At 37.2% G+C, this 25316-nt stretch overlaps 1 protein-coding gene across 4 annotated transcripts in view; it reads left to right on the top strand.

Annotated features, from left to right (window-relative positions):
• Window positions 1-25316, top strand: part of fndc3ba (fibronectin type III domain containing 3Ba) — a 133790-nt gene that overhangs the window by 91662 nt on the left and 16812 nt on the right. For all 4 annotated transcript variants that reach the window (XM_081374927.1, XM_081374928.1, XM_081374929.1 and 1 more), the window contains 10 exons: window positions 224-499; window positions 11269-11333; window positions 14863-15020; window positions 16462-16521; window positions 17551-17689; window positions 19747-19800; window positions 20158-20282; window positions 22005-22179; window positions 22410-22496; window positions 24996-25134. In XM_081374927.1, coding sequence (XP_081231053.1) covers window positions 224-499; window positions 11269-11333; window positions 14863-15020; window positions 16462-16521; window positions 17551-17689; window positions 19747-19800; window positions 20158-20282; window positions 22005-22179; window positions 22410-22496; window positions 24996-25134 — 1278 coding nt within the window. The remainder of the gene's footprint in view (window positions 1-223; window positions 500-11268; window positions 11334-14862; window positions 15021-16461; window positions 16522-17550; window positions 17690-19746; window positions 19801-20157; window positions 20283-22004; window positions 22180-22409; window positions 22497-24995; window positions 25135-25316) is intronic.

Here is a 25316-nt window from a genome sequence, read left to right as displayed (position 1 = left end):
GTTGATATGCTGAGAAGCCATATTGTATTCTGAAGTCAGTGTTGTTGAGTTTCCCATTTACAGCTCTGACTTGAAGGGCATTCCAGTTAAAAGTTCTTACTGGGGACTAGGAATTTCCCACTTCCGAGGACAAATGGAACGCACCATAATTGCGTTCTATTCCTAAACCTATTACTAAATTATATGGCAGTTTCATGGTTGAATGATTGTTTTGTTGGCGCAGAGATAATTCCTGTGTACGGGATGAACTACCTTGGGCGGGATGAGCCATACAAACCGCCACCAAAGAAGATAAAGGACAGACTGGAGCGTCAGAATCGTCTCAACAGCCCTCCCTCCATCTATAAGAGCAATGTGGGCTGCAACAACATGTACAATGGCTACGGCAAGGTCCACGGAAATCTTGGGGGTGGTGGAGGAGGGGGAAGCAGTCCCGGAGCTAAAAAAACAACCCGTGGAGCTCGGAGTAGCCCCAGATCCAGCGAGCCAGACTTACAAGGTAAGGACTTTGCAGTAGTCTAGTCAACAGGTCTATTTGTAAGTTCATGTCTTCACTTTTTTGGAAATAATATTTTTATGTAAAGCACCATTCGAAAATTTGCGATCAGTAATATTTCTTTGTTTGTAATTGAAAAATGTATTGAAATTGACAGTAAAGACATTTATAAAGTCCTTTTGAACTTTCTATTCATCAAAGAATAAAAAATCCTAAAAAAAAAATGAATGCAACAGTTTCCATGAAAATATTAAGCAGCACAACTTTTTTCAACATTGATAATAAGAAATGTTTCCTGAGCACCAAATCAGCATATTAGAATAATTTCTGAAGGATTATGTGACAATGAAGACTGAAGTAATGGCGGCTGAATATTCAGCTTTGCCATCTCAAGAGTAAATTGCATTTTAAAATATATTTAAATATAAAACAGTTATTTTGAATATTTCACAGTATTACTGTTTTTACTGTATTGTTGATAAAATATTTAGCTGACCCCAAACTTTTGTGTATACAGTAAAAAAAAAAAAACAAACAAAAAAAAAAAAAAATATATATATATATATAATTTAAACTAACAAATGTTATTTTAATATTATTAATTTAATAAAAAATGCATCCATGTAAACTCTTGTTCTTTCATAATGCAAAGCAAATAAGTTACATGGAATTTTAAGAGTCGGAGCAGAGGGAGATGGATACGTTGTGCTTTGTGCCAAAAATTCTCAGTAACGTTTACACAAGACATTATAGATGTTATTGTGGTTACATTAAATCATCTTGTACATGGCTAGAATATTTAGCCTCTGATGTTTCACGGCTTCCATTAGACATCTGTAATGCATGTTTCCCTCAGTGTGTCCACAAACTTTTTCTCTCTCCTCTAAAAAAAAAAAAGAGATAAGTGCATCAATAGAGGTAAAGGGGGTCGTCATGCCGCAGAAACTGCATAGCTGGGAATCGCCAAGGTGCTATCATTTTTCCAGCACCCACAATGTGGCTCTTGTATCTCAGGTTGGGCCTCTGCTGAAAGGCAGCCCACATACCTGTGGAATCACATTCTACCAATGAAGGGGTCCTTTGAGCATGGCCACCGATCCTCACCAATTCCACATGTGCCTTATCAGGCCCCCTGCAGTGCCGATTGCAGAAGAGCTCCATTTAAGATGTGTTCACATGCTGTTTTTCAACTCTCAAGAACATTTTCTCAATATAAACATTTTTCAGAGCATACATTCATAACCGTTTTAAATTATTTAAACACATGCCTGCACTCCAGAAGGTCGTTGCTTTTTTTCTGCACTGTCTTCTGCCAATTTTTTCTTTTTTGTTTTCAGCCTTTAGTGTCCTTGAAGTTTTAGCTTTAAATTATGTATGTGCCTCTGATCCCAGGTGTTTCGTCAATGCATGGACATTTGCAAGTGCTGACAAGTGGGGCAAAAGGAATGACCCCATTCATTTATTTGATCTGCCAAAAAGGCAGTTTTGGCCCTCAAAAAAAAAAAATTTCATATTCAATGATTTGTCTGTGTGTGTATTATGCTAAAGGCAGAACATTTAGCATTATATGCAGGTGTTGTAAGACTTGACTCATTGCGCACTGACATCATGGAAATGTCATTTGTCTGCTGCAAGCCGCCCATCCTTTGATCAGCTCACGATAGACCTTCGCAGTTAACAAGCTAAGGAAGTGCTTATACATCCATATGGTGTATCTGTTACTCACACTTAGAGTATCTTCAGAATCAAAGGCGAAGGCTGACTGGCAGAATTCCCAGCAGATAAGACCTTGAGGCTGTTACTCAATAACTGTGGCTGCTGTCTTACTTCATACATCATGATAGTTAGATGATTATTTTGTGATGGTTATTTTGTCTTGCATATTGAAAAACTGAAGAAAACATGAGATTTTACAATTATCTGGTTTTTATACAGTTTTGACGTCAATATTAAAATTAGGGAGTAAAGGAAATTGGGACAATGAGCAAAAAATTTTGATCAGGAACTGTTCATGATCCAATAAAGTTCACCCAGAAATTATCATTTAGGGTGTGTTCATACTTGTTTGGCATGTTTGGTTCAATTAAAAGGAACCTTGGTGTGAGTGCTCTGTTAGTGAGGTTCATTTGAATAAGTGTAAACTCTGCCATCCGAACCCTGGTGTGCACCAAACAAGCAGACCGAGACCTGAAAAGATGGGTCTTTGTTCGCTTCCAAACGAGCTCTGGTGCGGTTCGAATGATACATGAATGCAACACGGACCAAAGACATGTAAACAAACCAAAAACGCGACATGATGTTACAAGATGCAACCCTAAAAATCCTTTACACATTTTATAAAGTCTTAACAATTTGTCAGCTCCATCATGTACCATCATGTACAGTACTCGCATACAGGGAGCACATTTAGCCCAGCACACAGCATTGTTTTGGATGTTCGAAAAGTTCAGTCGCAAAATATACGTCATAAAAAACGCTTGTTTTGTACCTCTAGGTTCAGTGTTAAAAATGACAGTGTGAACATTAAGTGAACCAGGACTAAATGTATTGTTTTCTTTTTTTGGAAAATTATGCTCAACTTCTTATTTTTGGGTGAACTATCCCTTTAAAGCATGCAAAAGACCTTACATAACATTGTTGAGTTATCAAGCATAATAAAATACTGCACGTTAATGCACTCAGCATAGGCCAAGCAGATGAGTTTTGTGGAGATCACCAGAAGCAAGGCGCTGGAGTCAAGTCTCAAGATACCGCAGCCCTGTGGAGTCGACTGAATGGTTGATGAAGTATAGAAAACAAACTTGAGGCTTCTAGCTCACGTCACTTACTGAGGGCTACGGCCATCTGGGCCTCACTGCAGCCTTGCTCTTAGGCATAAATCATCATGACCACATATGCAGACTACTTGGCTCCCTAGATCACGCCGGAGATCAGGTTAAGAATTTTTTTTTCTTTTTGAGAGCAAGCTGCAATAATATGATCAAACTCTCAAGACTAAAGAAGAACAAAAAAGAGAAATGGAGGGAATGTGAGAGAGACGGACAACAAAAGGGCAGACATTCCAGCTGTCGAAAATACGTTGTTGGCATAGCAGCTTGAAGATCCAGGCCTGGCTACCAGACATGACTGGAGCTGTGAAAACAACTCGACTTGTTCTCTCTCAGCACCTCGCCTGGATGGTCTTTGCTCAGATCACCCCATGGGCACAAACACACTCACCTCCGCTCATGAAGCTCGATTACATAAGGCAGGAAGCCACATCCCGGGGCCCTTCAGCTCCTTAGTTCCTAAGCTGCAAGGATATTTGCGCTTTTTAGCACTCCACCTTCATTACCTAGATTAGGCTGGGGCTAAGCCTGTGTGCAGAGGAATACTGGCCACTAGATTAACCTTCTCATAGTCTCAGGCTTGCAGCACTTCAACCTTAACTCCTCTCTATCTCCAGTTCTCCTTGTGTGTTTGCATGGACTCAAGCAGAAACAGATGTTCACTTCTGATCCTCTTTGGCACTATGCATTTCCTCCAGCCACATGCTTTTACTCCGTCATTATCGACCAGAAGCAACAGATGTTAGTTAATCTTGGCTTTGTGTCTTTGCCACAATGGTAACAGTTTCCCACATTCACTGTTTCACAACACTGAGAAAGGTTATGCCCCAAGGTCGCTTCGGTAACAGCATGTGATTGAGCAATGAGGGGTGACGCAACTTGGGGAAACTGAATAAGATGAGAAGGTCGAGGGCTGCCAAGACCTAGTAACCGGATGCCAGCTCTTCAACTAATTAAACATGACCTTTCTATTATCTGCCGGTGCTTATTCTGTCATTTACTGTTGGCATGCTAGAACTCTCACCTATCAAGAGATTCTTAGGGTCTGGGTAGGTTGCTTTTCAAGAAGTTGCCATAGAAGACACTGAGAACTGGGCCAAAATCAACATGTGTGTGTTTTTCTGGGAAGTACTTCTTACAGCTCTTACAGTAACACAATGCACAAACTCTGTCTGTTTCAATGGAAGTGTATGTCTGTGACAGGATTATTAGTGGTGTCTTTTGATAAATGTGCCTGTTAAGACACCTCCGAGATAGCTGGAGTTGTACTGTACCAGTCAAATCAAATAAACTTATCATTAATCCATTATGTACACACACAGAATTTTTTTTTTTTTTTTCAAATGAATATACAAGATCAACACATAAAATATTCAGGGACAAAGCAACAGTGACTCAAATGGGCAAGTTTGACAACTAACCCAAAACTCACATGGTCCAAACCAAAGTCAGTGAGTCATCCTTATTGTTGAGCCCTGTTACACATGATGAAAATTAAAAAATAAATAAATAAAAGAGCAAACGCATTGGAGACATTAAGATGTAATATAAAATGTGCAAATTACTGACTAAATAAAAAGCTGGAGTAATGTAAATTATGAGATTTAGTATTCTTTTTTCTTTTTCCCCAGCTCCATATACTTCTTATTCACATTCAGTAAGGAGGCACAAAGTAAACGCAAAAATCTCTGTGGAGATTGTGGCACTGGGCATCCAGAGCAGGTCACTCCGGTTCAGTCGCTCTGCAGCTCTCAGCAGTCTCGTTCCCTCCGCCTCCCTCCTTTTCCCTCTATCCCTACTATCTAGCCTCTGCCAACTTTCTCCATTCTTTCCAGTTCCCTTCCAGGAAGCGCTGGCGTATATCCTTGTGTCCCTTGGCAGTAGGGAGGCCATGCATCTCTGCTGTGAGCGAGTGCCACTGAGAGTCCCTCTGGAGATAGCTAGAGACATGGAGCTAGCACACTAAAGGCAAAAGACTGATGCCAGCTTGGCAGTTGTTGAAAAACAAGCATCCATTCTGCTGATGGGGCTAAAATGAAAGCAAACAATAGTTTATCAGACGTTTACACACATATATACAGTACGCTTTTTGTAGAAAATCAAAAAGGAGGTATGGGCAATGCTAACGTCTTGAGCTGTCTTGTCTTCATTTCAACCTCTCCAAGGTAGGCTGAACAGTTTAGTCTGCTAAATGATGTATAGTGGAAGAGGCCAGTGTACTGCTGATGTTTAAAATATGTAATCAATGTTTTACTTCCACAGTATAGTTTTGACAGACTGAAATGCAAATACTGTAGATAAAATGACTGATAGACTATCAAAAACAGATAGGTATACTTAGACTGACAGACGAAGATTGACTGTCTAGATTCTAGACCATAGACTGTCAAAAAAGATTGACGAAACACCTTCACTCTCTACCATTGTAGAAAAGTGAAGCCACCAATGTCCAAATATTGCGCTGACTTCTTGGAGCCCGAGACTGCGCGGTAGGGAACTCGAAGGCTGAGTCTGCGCGGTAGGGAACTCGAAGGCTGAGTCTGCGCGGTAGTGAGCATGAAGTGGAGCCGTGATATCAAGGTCCCGCCCTCACTCAGTCATGACGTCAAAACCCCCATTTTTACCGCATCAAATAACTAAACCCAAACTTATTTAAAAAACAAACTCTTGAATTTACATCAGCGTGATAAAAAAAATACCTAAAATGACAGAAATTATTTGAAGTGTAATTTGATTGTTTAGTTTGTCTCATGTCTCATTTGATTACATGAGAAGGTGGGGTTTATGAGCTATACTGCATCCAGCCACCTGGGGGCGATCTAAATGTTTTGGCTTCACTTTTCAGGACTTGTACGGCACTGTTGATCTCTAGACAGACAGGAATGCAGATTGACTGACAGACTATTTAGACGTGTGCACAGATAGACAGACAGGCACGCAGATAGGTACGCTGCTGTCTATAGATAGATAGATTAGATAGATCTATCTGTGATAGATTATGGATGGATGGATAGATAGATAGAATGTCTGTTCATGTTTATGTCTCTTGAGCGCGAGTGGCTGTGTCAGCTGTGCTGTGTCTGTGAGGGTGTGAGAGCGAGTGCACTGTTGCAGTGGTTCTCAGGGAGGCACAGGTTTGTGTGAGAGAGGGATTAGACAGCCAGCTGTTGAGCAGATGGAATGTGTGCTATGCGGAGATGAGAACGATTGGGAGCCTGCAACTCTTTCTCACTCTTCCTCCCACACTCCCTCCTCCCTCACAACCGGTCATTAGTGACATTTTTTTCTTTGTTTTATTTGATCACCTGGCAATATACTCTTTCCTGTTGTGCCTTAAAGCAATATCTGTTTTAATATAATGAAGTGTGTATTACAAAGTGCTTAAAAAGAACATGCCAAGTTTGATTTCCTAGCTTTAGTCATCTTGACTATCTGTTAGTATAGCCACAACCTCAGTTTGTCTTTCCTGATGTTTCTGGTTGACTTAGCATTGCTCTGTCACTTTGCACATTTTTGTATGGACTCACAGAACCTCTCTGGCCCTGTAGGCTGCGTGTGTTTAACAACCGTAACTAATCAAGAATGTGCTGTTTCGTCTCACTCCACCAGGGGGGAGTAATTAGCAGATTGTACGTGCCTCTCCACAAAAGAACTCTTTATTTTCTGGATGAAGTGCATGAAAAATCCTGGAAAAATTCCAGGAGGTTTTAACCTAAAAGCAAACAAACAAATCGACCTCACTAACAGAATTTAGGACTGTGAAACTTGTTTATGTCTGAATGATCAGGCCTCCTGATAGTTGCAGTCTAGTTTCTCTATCTTTAGCCCAAATTCAGGATGCTAACTAGAGGATGTGCGCCTGTTTTTAGTGCCTGTAGCGGCTCCACAGTGCTCCAGCACTCGCACACATTCACAAACGCACGCGCAGACATGTGGGTGTAGTTACTGGCCTGACCGTTTGGCGTCTGCTGCTCTGTGGGTGTTCTTGGAGACATTTTTTCCCCAATAGTCTGCAAATTCAGTTTTGGATGTTTACCTAGCACCTCTTTATATACACATGCACACTCATTCACAAAGAGCTAAACACCCAAACACTCCACTCACACTGCAGCTCTAGACCACTATCAACTTTTTTTTTTAAATGCTTTCTGAAGTCCAGAGAAAGATTTTCGTATTGATTTAAAGAGTGTTGTAGGGTCAAGTGTGAGCTCTCTCATGACTCAGAGCGTTGCCTTTAAAACCTTTGACCTTCAGCTTATTAACTATGTATGCAGTTCCTAGGTGATGCTATACAGTTGGTAAGGTGTTCAGATTTCTATTTGGTTGCTAGGGTATTATGGTTGTTTGTTACTTAGTAAAAGTTCAAGATGTCTGGTTAGCTGGTCCGACAGTTGAAAAGCTGATTATAGCACGCCTGAATATTGCAACTCTTCATAGCAAGCAGGCGCTACACACCAAAGTTTACAACTTATAGTTAGGGTTTGATCAAATGTTTCTCTTTCCCCTTTATCACATTCTCTTTCATCTCATTCTGTCACTTCTATGTTGCCGGTTATATTCACTTCAGCTCAGTCCCTTTTTTCACATTCCTTATCCCCCCCCTTTTCCGTTCTCCCGTCTTTGACCTTGGCCGATAATTGAAGGCAGAAACTCCTCTCCACCCCAGATATCCAGAGAAGACACAAGAAATAAAGAAGGAAATTAACTTCTTTAGCATGATGCAGAATATAATTCAGCTCTACTTTTAAAATGAGAGGTGTTTGTTTTTTCCCTCCTCTTCTATCATCTTCACTTCCTCTATTTATTTTCATTTATATATAGTGAAACAGCGGTTATTCAGAACGTGGCAGGAGGGCGAGACAGAGAGTGAGCAGTTAGCCTCAACCGTCCGCTCCCTATGGAAACGACATGCGTGAGAAACGGACGTGAAGCTTTGGAAAGTCAAGTGTTGTGCTTGGAAGCAGCAATATAGAGAGGTTCCACAGAGTGTGGAAGCGGAAGGAGAGGAGAGGATGAACACACTGGAAGTGGACTTGATGGCTAGTTTGAGTCAGCAGAGATGACTTAGACCCCATGAAACTGCTATATGAGGCCAGTCTTGATGTATTCCCTTGTGAAATAGGAAGTTTCATTAGGACACATCGACATTCTCGTCTATTTTTAAATAGATTTATTCCTTTTTTCTTTTCTTTTTTTATAAATGGGCATTAGTTGTGTTACAGCCATGTACCATGTGCTGCTACTTGCTGGTTGTATCGGGGGAGCAACATCCTCACTCAGGAGACATTAGATTGGTCAAAAAAAATCTGTGTAGTGTGGGATAAATCTTCAAAGAAACTTAATTTTGTCAACTTTTAGCATATTGATTATCTCAAAGTTGACACGTATGCACTAAGGGCCTGTTTATACCTGGTCACTTCATGTGTTTTTACTGATCAGATAGTTATCTGATTTGTTAATCCTGTTCCATTTATACGTGGCCACATAAACATGTTTCCGCAAAACAAATATAGATTTGATCTTCAATTCCCACCCTATGTCATAAAGCCTACAAAACACTCTTACACGTTTATTTTTTTACACTTATATGTATATTTTGGGAGGAGTCTAATTTACATGTCGTTTCAACAACCAGATGCATTTACACTTGTCCAGTTTCATCCTGAAGTGGTTTGAGTGATCAGATTTAAATCTTTCTCGAAACATTTTGGAGGGCATTTGCACCTGGTCTTTTCACAATTGGATGGCTATCTGATCAGAGAAAACGCATGAAGTGACCAGGTGTAAACAGGCTCTAAAAGTTACAAAACACCAATCTTGCTACAGTATATAGACTGTGTCTCTACAATGATGACTCCATCTTTCGTGTTAGGGTGGGTTTAAATGAGCGCTCTATTTATGCCTAGAGCAAGACCACCTTATATGTCTGCACAATTACTCATCACTTTTCAGTAATAACTCAATTTGTCACACACACTTACACACACACAACACAGCATTAGTAAGGTTTCCGTCTCTAAGGCAAGCCTGCACTTCCTGTGCCTACCTCCTGGGGTCATGTTAAGGTGATTGTGTATGACATCACTGTTACCATGACTCATGAAGGCCCAGAGATGCTGTGAACTCCCAGTTTGCTCTTTACTCTAGTAATAAATACACACATTAATCATACACATGTTGTGGATTAGGTTGGATAACAAATAACATGTTTTTTCAGCTTCAGGTTAATGTTTCTGACTGTAAATAGGAAATTTTATCTTATTGGTTCTATGACTGGACAAATTATTGCCATTATTCTGTGTACTATCATAATTAATGAAGACAGTAAGTATCAATTTTCTGATACTTACTATGCATGTGTTTTTTGTCTTCATATTAATTATGATTGTCATAATGTTTTATCAGTGTGTGTGGGTATACAGTCAAACCAAAATGTATTTAATGGTAATAGAATATGACAAGAACTCAGAGTTATCAAATCAGTTGATATTTCACTGGTTTGGCCATCCTTCTGTTAGACTTTCTCACAAATGAATTAGGTTGAATAGCTGTCAGCTGTTAAATTTAAGTATACAATTAGATAATACAAATTTAGGTCAACCAATTACCAAGTAATGCTTAATTTTGTTCAGTCTGTAATGTAAAAAGGTTGCATAGCAATTAAAGAAAAAACACTATTAGTCCACTGTATGAAGAATTTTTGGGTGTAATGTCACAGTTAACTTCAACTTTTTATTTTGCTATCCTCACTTACAGAAGTGAACTATGGTGTCCTGCACCCATTAGTAAAAAATTATATCTTGTATATGAATAATTTTTGGTTTGAGTAAAAAAAAAAAAAAAAAATTATATATATATATATATATATATATATATACACACACACACACACACACACACACACACACACACACACACACACACACACACACACACACACATACATACATACACACATACATACACACATACATACATACATACATACATACATACATACATATACATATACACACACATATATATATATATATATATATATATATATATATATATATACTGTACAAATACATATATATTATACATACATTATACATTATACCAAGGGGAGGCCACACGCACAAAAACTGATTTACAACACTAACATCCAGCGAGTGAAATCGAGCAAAAGGTTACTCCCTAGAAGAGAAGAATCTGCTCATGTGGATTCTTTCTGTTTGGGTGTTCAGTGGAAATGATAAATTAGGGGTTAGTGAGCAGTTGTGGGTATATGTGTGTGTATCCACAGGCCAATAAAGATTTAAAGGTATTCTGTCAGACTGTCTGTCGCTAATGATCTGGTAGATTAAGTGAGCTAATCTGGCTTTGGGAACATGAGGTAATTGAGCATTTTTTCCACGTGCAGATTTCAAATTGGCATGGGAGTTGCATACGAGTTATGGATGTGGTTCAGTAGACAGACGTAGAAATGCAAGCTTCCGACAGATCACGTATCCGCTGTGCCAGCGCTCTTTCAGTGGGGTCTGCGGATATGAAATATATATTTTTCAATTCCTTGTTGTGCAAAAGTATTGATAGAAGGTGAAAAACACCTTCTGTTTCTCCTCAAATTTATAATCTATTTTCAAACATAATTCTGTTTTCTCCTCAAATGTGTTTTTCTTTGTTTCAGAGAAGTCCATTACCTGAAAAGATTATTAGTGTTTACAGGAATAGTTCACCCAAAAGTAAAAAAAAAAAAAAAGAAAAAAAAAGTTGTCATTTGGGTTTGGAACTACATGAGTGTGAATAAATTATGATACAATGTTCTTTGTTTTTGGGTGAACTTAACCCTTTAACACTTGATGTTTTTCTCCTGCTCCGTTTCTGACTTAAGCCTGACCTCTGCTGATTCATATCAGAATAACACCCTTTTATTTTTCTGTCTTTTCTTCTTTCTCCCAGCTGCAGATCATGATTCAGAAGCAAAGAGAGTTCAGGATGTTCTTTCGGGAATGGAAAAACCACAGGTGAGTCTGGAATATGAGTTAAAAACCTCACAAGTGAAAAATACTAATGGTTTTAATTTTATCAGATAAACATGATGTCCTTTAATGGCCAACAGAAAGTACAGGCTGCAAATACAAGTAGGCATAAAAACATGACATGACATTGATTCATATTAATTAAATGCATATGTCATAAGGAGACATTCAGTAAAAGTCACCAAGATCTTTTCACATTTGTTTACAATTACAAACTGTTCCCATTGCAGACACACAGGGGCAGCATTTAGATTTTCTTTTTTTTTTTATGTTCCACTGTCAAGCAATTGAGGACTTAGGTAAACATTTCCATCAAAACAATGTTTTCTGACCAGTGTTTGCTCTGTTCTTTCCCCATCTGTTCACTCACCCTGCTGCTCTTGCTGTTGTTTAGTTCAGAACTATCTAAGGACACCCTGTCACTTAAAGTGATAATCCATAAGTGAAACTAACCCATAGTCATCAATCATCTGTTCTGATTTGTGTTTTAGTTTGCATGTATTTGTTAGTGTGTGTGACATTTGAACAGCTGTCTCATTTACTCCCTCAGAGTAAGATTAATCCCTCATTATCATAAAATCAGTGGCATTAAAGCAGTAAATAAGTTAAAATCACTGCTGACTGAAAGATCATATTTTATTATATTATTATATTTAATAATAACAAACGTGAATCTGTCTGTCTGAAAACTACAGTATTGTCTGTCTGTATATTACATTACAGCAAAACTGACATTTGACATTGAGTAGTCGTAGTACGTTCTGCATTACTTTGCCTCTCCGACTATACACTGTTTATAGTACATAAAAATTACACTATATACACTACCATTCAAACATTTGGGATCACTAAATTGTTTTTGTTTTTTTAAAGAAATTAATACTTTTATTCAGCAAAAAAATCATCAAAAGCTACAGTTAAAATACTGCGATTTAAAACAAATGAATGCTGTTTTAAAAAAATGTATTGATTTAAAAAATCCTGTAGAAAACACATCATGCTTTCCACAAAGCATATTAAATTGCACAACAGTCTTCAACATTGATAATAATAAGAAATGTTTCTTGAGCAGGAAATCAGCATATTAGAATGATTTCTGAAGGATCATGTGACAATGAAAATAAAGCTTTTTCGCCACAGGAATAATTTACATTTTAAAATATAAAAGTTACTATTCAATTGTAATAACATTCCCAATAGTACTGTTTTTACACTATTTGATCAAATGAATGCAGCCTTTTTGAGACTTCTTTCAAAAACACTGAAAAATCGTACTGACCCCACAGTTTTGAACGATAGTGTATACTTTCAAAATATACCTGTAGCTCCATGAATGGGAGTAAATTTGACATATAACATGGAGGAGTACAGAGGGAATATAGCCTGATGGGTGCAGGCAGGTAGTGTGGAAAACATCTGTGGTGCAATGTGATCCCAAGATGAGGCAATCTGGAAGGATGTGCGAGTTTGGAAGTAAATGACTTAAATTTGCCCTCATTCTCATCTCTGCAACATCCTCTAATGGAGCTTCCTTTCTTATTCAGTTTCTTCATGAACCTAAAATTGAGAGTGTCACAGAGTAGAAACGCACTGGATACTACAGACTGGGGCCAAATCCTTTGTATTGCTGAAGTTTAGTGGCAAATGGTGTTCTCAATATCACAAGCTCTCTATCACTTCATGCACTCCAACTTCTCGTTATAGTTGATGCAGCCCATGGTCCAAAGAAATACAGCAGCACTAAGATATTGATGGCAGTTTTTATAAAAAAAAAGCAGATTTAATCATAATGTACAACTTTGACCAGTTGGTGGCACTGCACCCTAAACATACTTTACCCCAAGGGCATGTTTTAGGGTCATATACTAAATTTCACTTTTTTTTACTTTTTTTCACTAAATTTCAAGTTTTGCCAAGACAGAGCATCACTTCCTGTTTGATGTCCTTACCGTGAACTTTGAGTCACTTTTTTTGGGTCAGTAAGATTTTTAGTTTATTTAACAAGGATGCTTTAAATTGGTCAAAAGTGACAGTAAAGACAATTATAATGTTACAAAAACACTTATTTTAAATAAAAGCTGTTCTATTCACCAAAGAATCAAATGTCCACAAAAATCAAGCATTAACTGTTTTCAGCATTGATAAAGACGACATGTTTCTTGAGCAGCAAATCAGTATATTAGAATGATCTCTGAAGGATCACGTGACACTGAAGACTGGAGAATATTCAGCTTTGCCATCAGAGGAATAAATTACATTTTAAAATAGAAAAGTTATTTTAATTTGTAATTTAGCTCTTATTTGTTTTGGTCAAATAAATGCAGCCTTGGTGAGCAAACATTTTTAAAAAGCATTTAAAAACATGTACAAGCCCCAAACTATTGACCGGTATAGGTCTCTGAGCTTTTCAGTATCTCTGTGAGAAAGCCGGGTCTGATGGCAGCCGGTTTTGTTGAGAACATATTGCTGTAGCTTCAGAAGTGCCAGTGGCAATCCTAGTTGTGCACATCTGAGAGCAACAACCATAGACATACTTTCACCTGCAGTTACTCTTGCCACAGGACAGATTGCGTTTGAGAGATTTGCTTCTGCCTGACTGAAGGTAGAGCGAGACATCTACAGCTCATTCATGTCAGCGTTATACCCTCATACACAGGGTTACACTGAATGACCTGTTATAGTGGAGGAGTTATAGCCGCTCTGCCTCTTTACGTGTACACCTTCATTTCTGTGTTTGACATATAAATAGTTGTTTTTGCAGAGCTATAGAGTGGTTCAGATTGCAGGCCTAAAAACGGAAGGTAATTAATATTAGCCATTTGTTCCCAGGTTGGGTTTTTGGAAGAGCAATTTTTGTGTTACGGATTAAATGAAGTCTGTGGTTAAAGGCTGAGGAAATGTTTGTTTTGTTTTATGTCTGTACAACATTAATTACACTGTCACATTAAAGTCCATGTGAGTCGTTTCTTACCTAGCCATGTTTTTTCTTTTGTTTATTGCTCCTTTTTTTATTTGCAAGTCTATAATCCTGGTAGGTTTAGCAAATGAATAGTTTCAAAGTTTGTCTTAAATCGCATTTGGCTGCTTTACTGGAGCTCTTTGCAGCACATTTGAAAGCTGATTATAGTCTTAAAATTACAGTGGTGGTTGACATGAAGTCGTTTTTGATAGTGGCATGTCCTGCAGTATTATGCTCATATTAATCGAGAGACAAAATCGAATATTTGTACTTGTAAAAATATTATATATACAAATATATGAAAAGGAATAAATGATGACAGAATAATTGACAAGCTTTTTCTTTAAAAATAATTAAATAATGACCAGTAATGACAATTAAAATATACACCTTGCTTTACATTTACACATTTTATCTTTGTTCACTGTTTAAAAATAAATAAATAAATCTACTTGTGAGCATCACCTACCCACAGATTCAAAGACACTTGACATGCTTAATAATATTGTTTCCAGTTCTATAGTAGATGGTCTTTGTTCTGTGTTTGCTTCACAGGTTCTTAATATCCAGGCCCGGACAGCTCGACTGACTTGGGCTCCACCAGCAGGCCTCCAGAACAGAGACAGGCACAGTAACGGACACCCCTTTACCTGCAGCTACGAGGTCACTCTCACAGACAAAGGTCGTAACGGCCAGTACCGTGTCATTTATAGGTGAGATAGACTGGAGTATATCATCTCAGAGGAGCTGTGTAGTCTGCTCAGAATCCTTGAGAAGTCTTTATGTTCTCATAAATTAACAGTGTTCACCACAAGGGAGCAAGTTAGAAATGAATACATCATCCATCGAGCAGATAGAATTATTGGATGCAGCCTGTTCTCTCACCAGGACTTGTATGATTCAGTATCCAGAGTGCAGACAGGAAAGATAATCAGACCTCTCACACCCTGTCATCATCTGTTTGAAGCATGAGTCTCAAAGCATTACTCCAGACTAACATATGAGAGCAGTGGTGCTGGTGGAAATTATATTATATTATATTATATTATATTATATTATATTATATTATATTATATTATATTATATTATATTATATTATATTATATTATATTATATTATATTATATTATATTATCGTTCAAAAGTAGTTTGGGTTCAGTATGATTCATTCTTCTTTTTTAAAGAAACTTTAAATACTTTTATTCTGTAAAGATGCATAAAACTGATCAAAAGTGAAAGTAAAGACTTTTACATTGTTACCAAAACCATAAAAAATGGATGCAAATAATACATTTTTGAATAAATAATCTTTCTATTCATCAAAGAATACTGATTTTTTTTTTGACAAGGTTTACACAAAAATATTAAGCAGCACAACTGTTTTCAACATTGCTAATAATTAGAAATGTTTCTTGCGCAGCAAATCAACATATGATTTCTGAAGGATCATATGACCCTGAAGACTGGAGTAATGATACTGAAAATTCAGCTATGCCATTACAATATTAAATTACCTTTAAAAATATATTAAAATAGAAAAACGGTTATTATGAATTGTTAGAGCATTTTACAATATAACTCTTTTACTGTATTTTTGATTAAATTAACAACTTTGGTGAGCATAAAAGACTTCTTTCAAAAACATTAAAAGATCTTATGGTATTTTTCCTGTTTTCTTCACCAGTGCTGTTTATAATGTCATAGATGTTTTATTATGGTTTCAACTTTCATATTAAAATAATTTGCTGTTCCCATAGAGGTTTATGTAATAGAATTGTTTCATATTTAAGTAGGATGAAATACTCATGCTACATTTAAATTTGGTTTGTGCAGCACCATTCAATTTGTCCTCACAGTTGGGTAGCGCTGTTCCAGGCCACTTTTGAGTGTTTGCCATTGTTTCCCACACACTAAAAGAAAATGACAGAACATAATCTAAAAGAATGGGGCAATTTTGAAGTTGCACAAAATAGTCGCACCCGCAGGAAAAATGGTTGCAGGAAACCCTAAACAATTGAGCAGTTGTGCTAAATAATATCTGAACAGCATCCTTAATGAAAGTCAGTTTTGCACTTTGAAAAGCACAACTCTGTCGCTGGCATCCATTAAGGTCAGTAACTATTGTGTGTGTGTGTGTGTGTGTGTGTGTTTTCAGTGGAGAGGAGTTGGAATGCAATTTAAAAGATCTCAGACCAGCAACAGACTACCACGTAAGGTAAGTGCAGCTCTCAACTTTATTTCTTGCCATGTGCAAGAACATGTGCTTAGAGTAGTTTAAACTATGACTGTTATTAGAGTCCATTATCCCAGAAATTCATGCTATTTCTGATGATCAAATCCAGTTATCTGCAGTTTTCTTTTTTTACGTAATCGAAGTTAACGTTAATGGAATACAAGTCATAATTTTTAACTTCTACTTTTGTTTAATGACCCCAGCTCTACCTGAATGTCCCCTCTAATGGTCTGCCTGTTACCTGTTATTAATTGAGCCGAAAGTGCTGTGCATCACAGCGTTGGAAAGGTCAAGCTTAAATATGATGCATGTACTGGTCCTCAAAGAACCTTTCAAACCCACATCTGCTGTAATATTTGCAGCCAGGGATAGGCAATGCTAGTCTGTTCTGTCACCGGGAGCTCTTGTTAATGGAGAATCCAGTGCTTGGGGTCAGTTTGTCTGGATCCTCATTAAAATGCATTGAAATTGTCAGTTGAGTTTTCGGTTGACCTTTGAACCCTCGTAGCAGTGGGACTAGTATCTGAATATATGTTCTGATTAAGGGAAAGTGGGAGACTGTCTGTCTCTGCAGTCAGATGTGACCCTGAATGTTCCATTTGCCCCTAAGAGTGATTATTTTTTTGCTCTTTAAAAATCTGAGCGACCTGTTGGGAAATGGCACGTGTGGCCAGATTAATTTTGTCCCACCTTTTCCAGCACAGGAATAAGCAATGAGGTGAAGTAAAGTGCTTTGAGACTTTTTTAGCGTATCTTTAAAAAAAAGCAATTTTCTAGAATTGTAAAAGCAATGTGCACTCAATCAGAAAATACATTGAAAAAGGCACAGCTGGTGCTAGAAGGTCATGTGTTTGATTACTGCTAAAATGTACACCTCGAATTCACTGTAAGTTTTTTCTTTGAATAACACAAAAAGGTTATTTTCCCCCTCACTGTTCCTGCTTTAAATGTAGTATAGATCACTTTAAATGAACTATGTCTTCTAAATGTGTTTGTGCTTGTCTTTCTCAGAGTGAATGCTGTGTGCAATTCTGTGAAGGGTTTGTGCTCTGAGGTTGGGGCCTTCACCACCCACAGCAGTACCCCAGACTGCCCGCTGCCCCCTAAACTATCCCACCGCACAAAGAGCACGCTCACCCTACAGTGGAAGGTGAGACTGCTGTTTATCCCATACTAGTATGGAAGTTATCTGTTCCCAGGCATCAGACATATAGGACTAATTCTGTTAATTCTTCACTGAAGGTACATTTAAGCTTAAAGGTGCTGTATGTAACTTTTTTTTACTCTACTAAAGCATAAAAATACCATAGCATGTTTCCTTAATATCTGCAAACATATTAAGTTCACATACTCGGGGAAACAACGATCTCTGATATTTTGAATTTGGACTGCAGTGCCTATTTCGACCACTAGCTGTCATTCTTACAGACTGCACCTTTAAAGTTTGTAAAGTTTTATTACAGATGAGAAAGATTTCAGGCCTAATGAGTCTGGTAGATTTAAAGGGGTCATGAACTGCATTGTTTTATTGTGTTATTATGTTTCCTGTGGCGCACTCATAATGTTAGTATGATTGTTACATCAAAAATGTCATAATTTAGAAATAAAAGGCATTTTTCCTACCCTGATTTTAGCCCTCTGATTTGAACGCTCCTTTTTAAGGAATAAACTGATTGATTAACAGCTCCAGCGATTGCAAAGGGAGTGTTTTTTGTTTGCTTTATTTATATACCTTAATCACAGTTTAAATAACAGCTTAAATAATGTGAAGTTGACTGTTTAGTCACTGGTTTGATTTACTGACACAGACAAAAGATATCTGACTGTACATGAATCATTACATATCAGAAATCACTGTTCACAGATCAGGCATTAAAAATAGCACTGTTACTTACATGTTGTGGCATTACTGTCGAGTCCATTTCGTAAAAGTCTGTTTGCAAAGTCTGCACCGAAATTGTGACTGATTTACCAAAGAATCCTCAGTGAAATGTACCACATACATTGCGAAAAAAATAACCACATTCCTAGCATTAGGATCCTTTGGAAGGTAATGCTATTTGTAATCCATCTTGTATTCCTCTTCTTTCTTCCTCATCTCAGTATGATGACCTCTTATGTCAAAAGCTTCGGAAAATTTTGATTTCTCAGTTCATGACCCCTTTAAAGGAGATGTTCCATCATCCTGAATTATTAAAGAGATAGTTCAGCTAGAAATGAAAATTCTGCCATCATTTACTGACCCTCATGTTGTTCCAAACCTGTATGACTTACTTTCTTCTCTGGAACATAAGAGGATGAGGAGGAGAAGAAAGATGTTCACGCTGCCCTTTTCTATACAATGAGAGTGAATGGTGACCAGGGGCCACAAAAAATGGCAAAAAGCGCTGTAAAATATCCCATATGACTCATGCACTATTTCAAGTTTTCTGAAGGTACACTGTCTCTAGTGCTCAGCAAGGCTACATTTATATGATCAAAATAAGGTAAAAATAGCAATATTATAAAATATTATTACAATTTAAAATAACTGCTTTCTATTTTGATATATTTTAAAATGTAATTTATTCCTGTAATGGAAAAGCTTAATTTAGAACATCATTACTCCAGTCTTCAGTGTCACATGATCCTTCAGAAATCATTCTAATATGCTTATTTGCTGTGCACGAAGCATTTATTATTATTATTATTATTATTATTATTATTGTTGTTGTTGTTATCATTATTATTATTATTTTCAATGTTTTAAACAGTTAAAAACTACAAAGAACAGCATTTATTTGAAACCGTGTTCTTTTGTAACAACATAAATGTTTCTAATGTCACTTCTGATCTTTTTACTGACCCTAAACTTTTGAAAGTAATAGTGTATTTATTAAGACCAATTTTTACATCATGATTGCATGTTGAGTATATAACACAACTCATACAGACATGGTTTTAGTGTTGTTCGTATTTATTTTTTTTCTTCTGGTTTTTAGAGCTTGTCTAATCACCAATCTTGTTCATTGTACGACAAAGAGAAGCATCAACGTTTTGCCGTCTCTTAGGTGTTCAGGATAAGAAAGAAACTTAAAAGAGTTTTGGAAAAACATGAGTGTGACTAAATAGTTACATAACTATTTTTTTATGAAATAAGGTTTTCTTCCAGTTTTCCTTCTTTTATGTACTTCTAATTTGTTTCTTTTTATTTCTCTCCTCACTTAGGCACCAGTTGATAATGGATCGAAAATCACAAGTTACCTTTTAGAGTGGGATGAGGTATTAATATATTTTTTGTTGACAGAAAAGACTTCACTCATTTTTTTTTTAATTATCATTAGCATTCAGTTTCTTTTTAGATTTTTGGTAAAAGGGCCTCCTTGTTGAATTGCAGTTCAACATTTTCAGCACTAATGATGCCTCTTTGATATGAGCACATTTCATTCACTCTGTTTAAAGATTCATATATGAATGATGTCCCCATTTTCATCAAAGACCACAGCAGACTGTTGTCACTCATACATTTCTCACTCCAGCCATGATTACAGTGGTTTTGAGAAGCTGAATGGCTTCAGTGATTTTATGCAGTGACTAGTTATGTACTGAATGTATGTGTTATTCTACTTTATCTATTAGGGAAAAAAGAACAACAATTTCAGAGAATGTTACTTCGGAAGCCAAAGGCACTACAAACTCACTCATCTGTGTCCAGCTATGGCCTATACATTTCGGGTGGCGGCACGCAACGACATAGGAATGAGGTATCACTGCTGAATCATATGCATGGACTTAAACACTAGCACTTTTGGAGTGCACCCAGGTTCAATTAACGTCAGGGTTCGATTCGTTTGGATGATTTGAACGCTGTTTTCAAAATCATTTACACACCTGTGAACCATACCCAAGTCTGCATAAAAATGGTGGTGTGTGGTATAGTTCGCTGCAAGCACAGAGACGGATTATCTTATTTCTGCTTTAGAACTTTTGCAGTGCATTTGTGGCAGATAGACTCATGTGCCGTTATGTGCTGACGCTTTGAAAACAAAACTACAAGCTCAAAAACCAAAAAAGTGAGATGAAGTGAATTTTGAATCACCTTCTCTTATATCGTTGTTACCAAGAAACCCAAATAAAATAATTTGAACACAGTCCAATGGGTGCAGGGGGAGGGGGGAGCAATTGAACTCTGGTTCGGATCAGGCAAATCAAACAAAGTGCGAAAGCACCCTTAAAAACATACACAGACACACTTTTGCTAAATTCCAGTTTACGTACTCCCACTACACACTAAAACACATTAACCTTTAGTCTTGTATAGTATTTAGTATGGATTATGTGCAAGTTGGGATACAGCCAAAGATTCAAACATTGTTTGACCAACTATGATTTGAGCTTTGAATTAGAAGGAAATATGAGTTGTCGTACAGGATGCAAATTAAACTCTTTGTGTGTGACAAAACAATCCCATTATCCCTCTGTAATCTGATCCTATCACCATCCCTCAAGTCATAATGGAGGAGGAGAGTCATAAAGTCACCTTGATGCAGAAGAACAGACAGCCAATGGAGCGTTCTCTCTTTCCCCCTCTCTCTCTCTCTCTCTCTCTCTCTCTCTCTCTCTCTCTCTCTCTATTTCTTCATTTCTCCATTTTACCCCCTCTCTCTATATATATATATTTTAACACATAGAAAAAATATTTATACAAATTTTTTTTAAAATAATTTATATTGATATAATTTAATAATATTGTTTATTTTATGTATACAATTTTCTTTCTTTTTTTTGTGAAAAAAATCATGATTTTGGGGGCAGCCAATGCCCCTCGCCCAAACTATAGAATATCTAGAATATATCTATAAAATAAGTAATGTTTGGTCCAGTGGGCAGACATGTTAAGGGTCATCACTCTGAATACAGCACCATCCCTCGTCTCCTCCATCTTCTGACATTAATACCATAGACGCATTCAGAGAGTGAAGCAGCACTGCTGAAATATGAGACTCCACCTCTAGCAAACCACCTTTCACCCAGTCTAAAGGAATCTTTTTTATTACTTCCTTAACTGAAAGAAGCTCATTTAACATCTCCTGTTTCCCAGTGGCAGTTATAGAGACTCTCACACAGTAAATACTGAGGGCTCTAGTAAACTTGTCACAACCAGTTAATTGGAAGAAACTAGATTTAAGGCCACTATTGAGAGAAGAGGAAAACTATTCAAATTACATCAGCCTGCAAGTTATACATATTGAAGCTGTGTTTAAAAATAAACTCAATCAAAGTGTCAACCCTGCAAGGGACGCAAATGAACACAGCTTTTGCAAAAAGATGTTGAGGCTTTTACGAAGTTTATACAAATCACATTTACACGTCCTTCCTGGAAGATAACCAAAAAATGCAAAACCCTCATTCCTGGCTGTTTTACAGCTTCATTTATATGAGTGTGTGTGTATATATAATTTTCTGTCTCCTCTCTTGTTTGTCAGTGGCTTTAGTCCTGAGGTGGTCTTCTACACGACTGGAAGTCTGCCCCACTTGCCCCACGCTCCTCGGCTGGTGCGTGCCGGCATCACATGGATCACGCTGGAGTGGAGCCGGCCAGATGGCTGTACCGCAGAGGAGCTCGTCACATACAAGCTGGAGATCCAGGAAGAGAACAGTGTACGTCATATAGATGATTTGGTTGTGTTGGAAATTTTCAAATAACGTTTGACTCCATTGATTCCTGGACATTTGCATTGTTCCAACAAGTGGGGCCTCCAACTGTTTCTTTGAAACGGTCCTTGTTATCGTTATCAAATCATTATTTGAAATCTGAATCTTTAGGATTCCCATCACTACTTGCGTAAAATGGTGACGTAAGTTTACTGTTTTTGTGCTCATTTCTGCAGGGAACAGAGTTTCACCCAAAGTACACTGGAGAAAACTTGACATGTACTGTAGAGGGCCTGAAGAGAAGCACACAGTATAAATTCAGGGTGAGTGAATGCATATATGTCTTCTTATAGCTTATCACAATATCATAAATAACTACAGTGTGTGATTAACAGAGTTGAGTTTCAAGTTAAGTTCATAAGTTTGCACACCCCAAACTATAATCTGATGGATGCTCGTCATTTAAAAAAATAAAAATAAATCAACAATCATAAAAATTGTTTATTTTTTAAATTAATTATTTTGTATAATACTGTTGAGTCCCTTTTGTGCCGAGGGACAAAGCTGGATCACATAATCATGGTGGAACTGTGAAACATCAGTGTCCAGAGCATACTGGGAATTGAGCTGCTTCACTGCTCAGAATAAGCCAAGGAGTCATACACAAGTATCACAAAACGATGCAAACAGGCCTACAGTGAAATCACAATGATCCAAAATGTGTGCACATAAATTAAAAATCAAATAATGTTGCATTTTCAGTTTTGGAGTGCAGTCAAATTTTGTCTCTCACCTGGTTAAGACATAAAATATAGAGAATAAATGACAAAATCTTTAAAAATTATTCTGCGACACGGTCCCTTTCTAGGAGAGTCTGTTCACTCGGCAGCCTCTGGGCAGCTGTTTCGGGCATCCAAGACTAATGGGGGAATCCTGAAACCTCAAGAACTGCTTGCCGAACTCACAATTAAATAACACATTTCATATCAGCAAAATGAACTGTCCCATAAATCATGTTTCTTATGCTCAAATAGCGGTAAAAAAAATGTTTAAAGGCGGGACTTATTCCGCCATATTGCATGTTGCACTTTCTCCCATACGAGTAATACGAGTGCATCATCTTTGTATATACAAAGCCTTTGTTCTGTGAGGAGTATGTAAACTTAGTATGTTTAAAGCTTGTTGATTTGGTATGATGTGTGAAATGAAAGATTTTTTGTCAAAAGGAAACCTCAATAAATATTAAAGAGACTTAAAGAGATTTCAAAGCTCACATTGCAATATTGACATGCTCAAAAATAACAAAGAGGTGCATTTGTCTACTTTGAAGGGAATAATGTTTTCTCAGAAGTACTGGTCAAATATTAATTGCCAAGCCGTAGTGACCTCATCATGTTTTGGTCAAGCGCTTTTGTACTTATTATTAGCTATGTTTGACACATGCTCTTCACAGGCACACAGTTTTGTTTGTTTTTGTTCTATGGTGTGGGTGTGTAACTATATGTGCAGGAAGCATGTTTGTGTTACAGGGACACCTGACAAATTAAGGCTAGAGTCATACATTGTTAATTACAGTGGCAGCAAATTGCTTTAACCTTTGTCTGTGCTCCACTGACTCATACCACAGTTGTTGTTTTTTTATCATCACAAATATTTTCTTCTGTCACGTTCATGTAGAGAACTCTCCTACCCAATTATGAGTGAACTGCAGCCCACGTTAAATGCTGCTTTAATGCAGTGAGTGGGTCTGGCTTAAGTGCTTTCATAATTAATAGTAATTCCTCTGTATGGTGCGGAGTTTTAGTCTTTTTTTTAAGTGAAGGCATCCATTAAAGCGGCAGGTGAAATTAATGGGAGTGTGTAGATGGTTTATGTCATTACCTCTGCGTTTGTGTACAAAAGCTCTTTAGTTGGCTGTTTGTAAAGGTTTCTATTTTGGGATAATCGTACATATTATCTGCATGAAGATGAGTCTAAATCAATAATAAAAAAAAACCTGTCAGATTTCTCATTATTTTATATGATATGTATCATGCATGTCATATTTGCCACTTTTCGAAACTTGTAAATATTTTGTAATGATTCACTGCCAAAAAACATTCCTACACCTTTCATTTTTTTCAATGTAAATATTATGGATGGATTCAAGTACCTAAGTACTTGAAAATTACGACGATCATGAAAATACAATAATTGCGTGACTAATTTTATTTTATTTTTATAAAAACTATTAAAAATAAATAATGTTTTTTAATAAAATTTCAATTCCTAAACATTTCACACCAATCAAAATCCAGTTTTTTTTTATTCATCTTTAAAAAAATGTAATACACATTTATAACGCTATATATTGTGCTATATTACCTTTGAAAAAAGATATTTCAAATACAACGGTTGTGGGAGTGACAGCAAATTTGACATATTTCTCTCTTCTGACCTACGTCAGCAATTGATCTCTCTATATTTTTTTCCCCTTTTTTGGTCGTGGAAACTATCACAGATTTTTTTTCTTTTGAATACAAAAGTGATATTTGCTGTCGTCTCCCGTTCACTGCTATAAAAGTTTACTATACTTTGATGACTTCCACTTCGGAGAACCCCGGAAATGTGAAAAGGGTCCATTGCTCATAGTTAGATTTGAAGATTTGAATGAACCCATGAGTTAATGATATCTCAAATTTTGAAATTCAACAAGAGTTCTTGAGCTAGTTGCTCTTTTCTTAGCGTTCAGAACTATGATGTTCACTGGACATAAAAAAGGTGTCAAAAAGTTATTACTGTTCAGAACTAAGCCTCTTCTGTCTTGTTTTTGTGTTTTGCAGCTTATAGCCTCTAACGTGGAGGGCAGAAGCAATCCCAGTGAGGTGCTGGTGTGTAACACTAGTCCAGACAAACCTGGACCCCCCTCCAGACCCTGCATCAAGGGCCCTATCAGACCCTACAGCTTCAGTGTCAAATGGGGTATGGCTGTTTGTGCAACAAAAATGTTCAGTTGGAGTTGTTGCATTTGCTGAATTGGTTTCTGGCTGTGAGGGAAATTGGAAATTAAATTTATGTATGTAGGCAAATGCAATCTGTTTTGCATTTGAGCTCAAACTTTGGGGCTCAAATGAACTTGAGCTTTAATCTTGGAAATTGAGAAG

The sequence above is a fragment of the Scardinius erythrophthalmus genome (assembly GCF_964197995.2).
Source record: "Scardinius erythrophthalmus genome assembly, chromosome: 9".
Classification (NCBI taxonomy): Eukaryota; Metazoa; Chordata; class Actinopteri; order Cypriniformes; family Leuciscidae; genus Scardinius; species Scardinius erythrophthalmus.
This window is presented reverse-complemented; position numbering and strand designations above follow the sequence as displayed.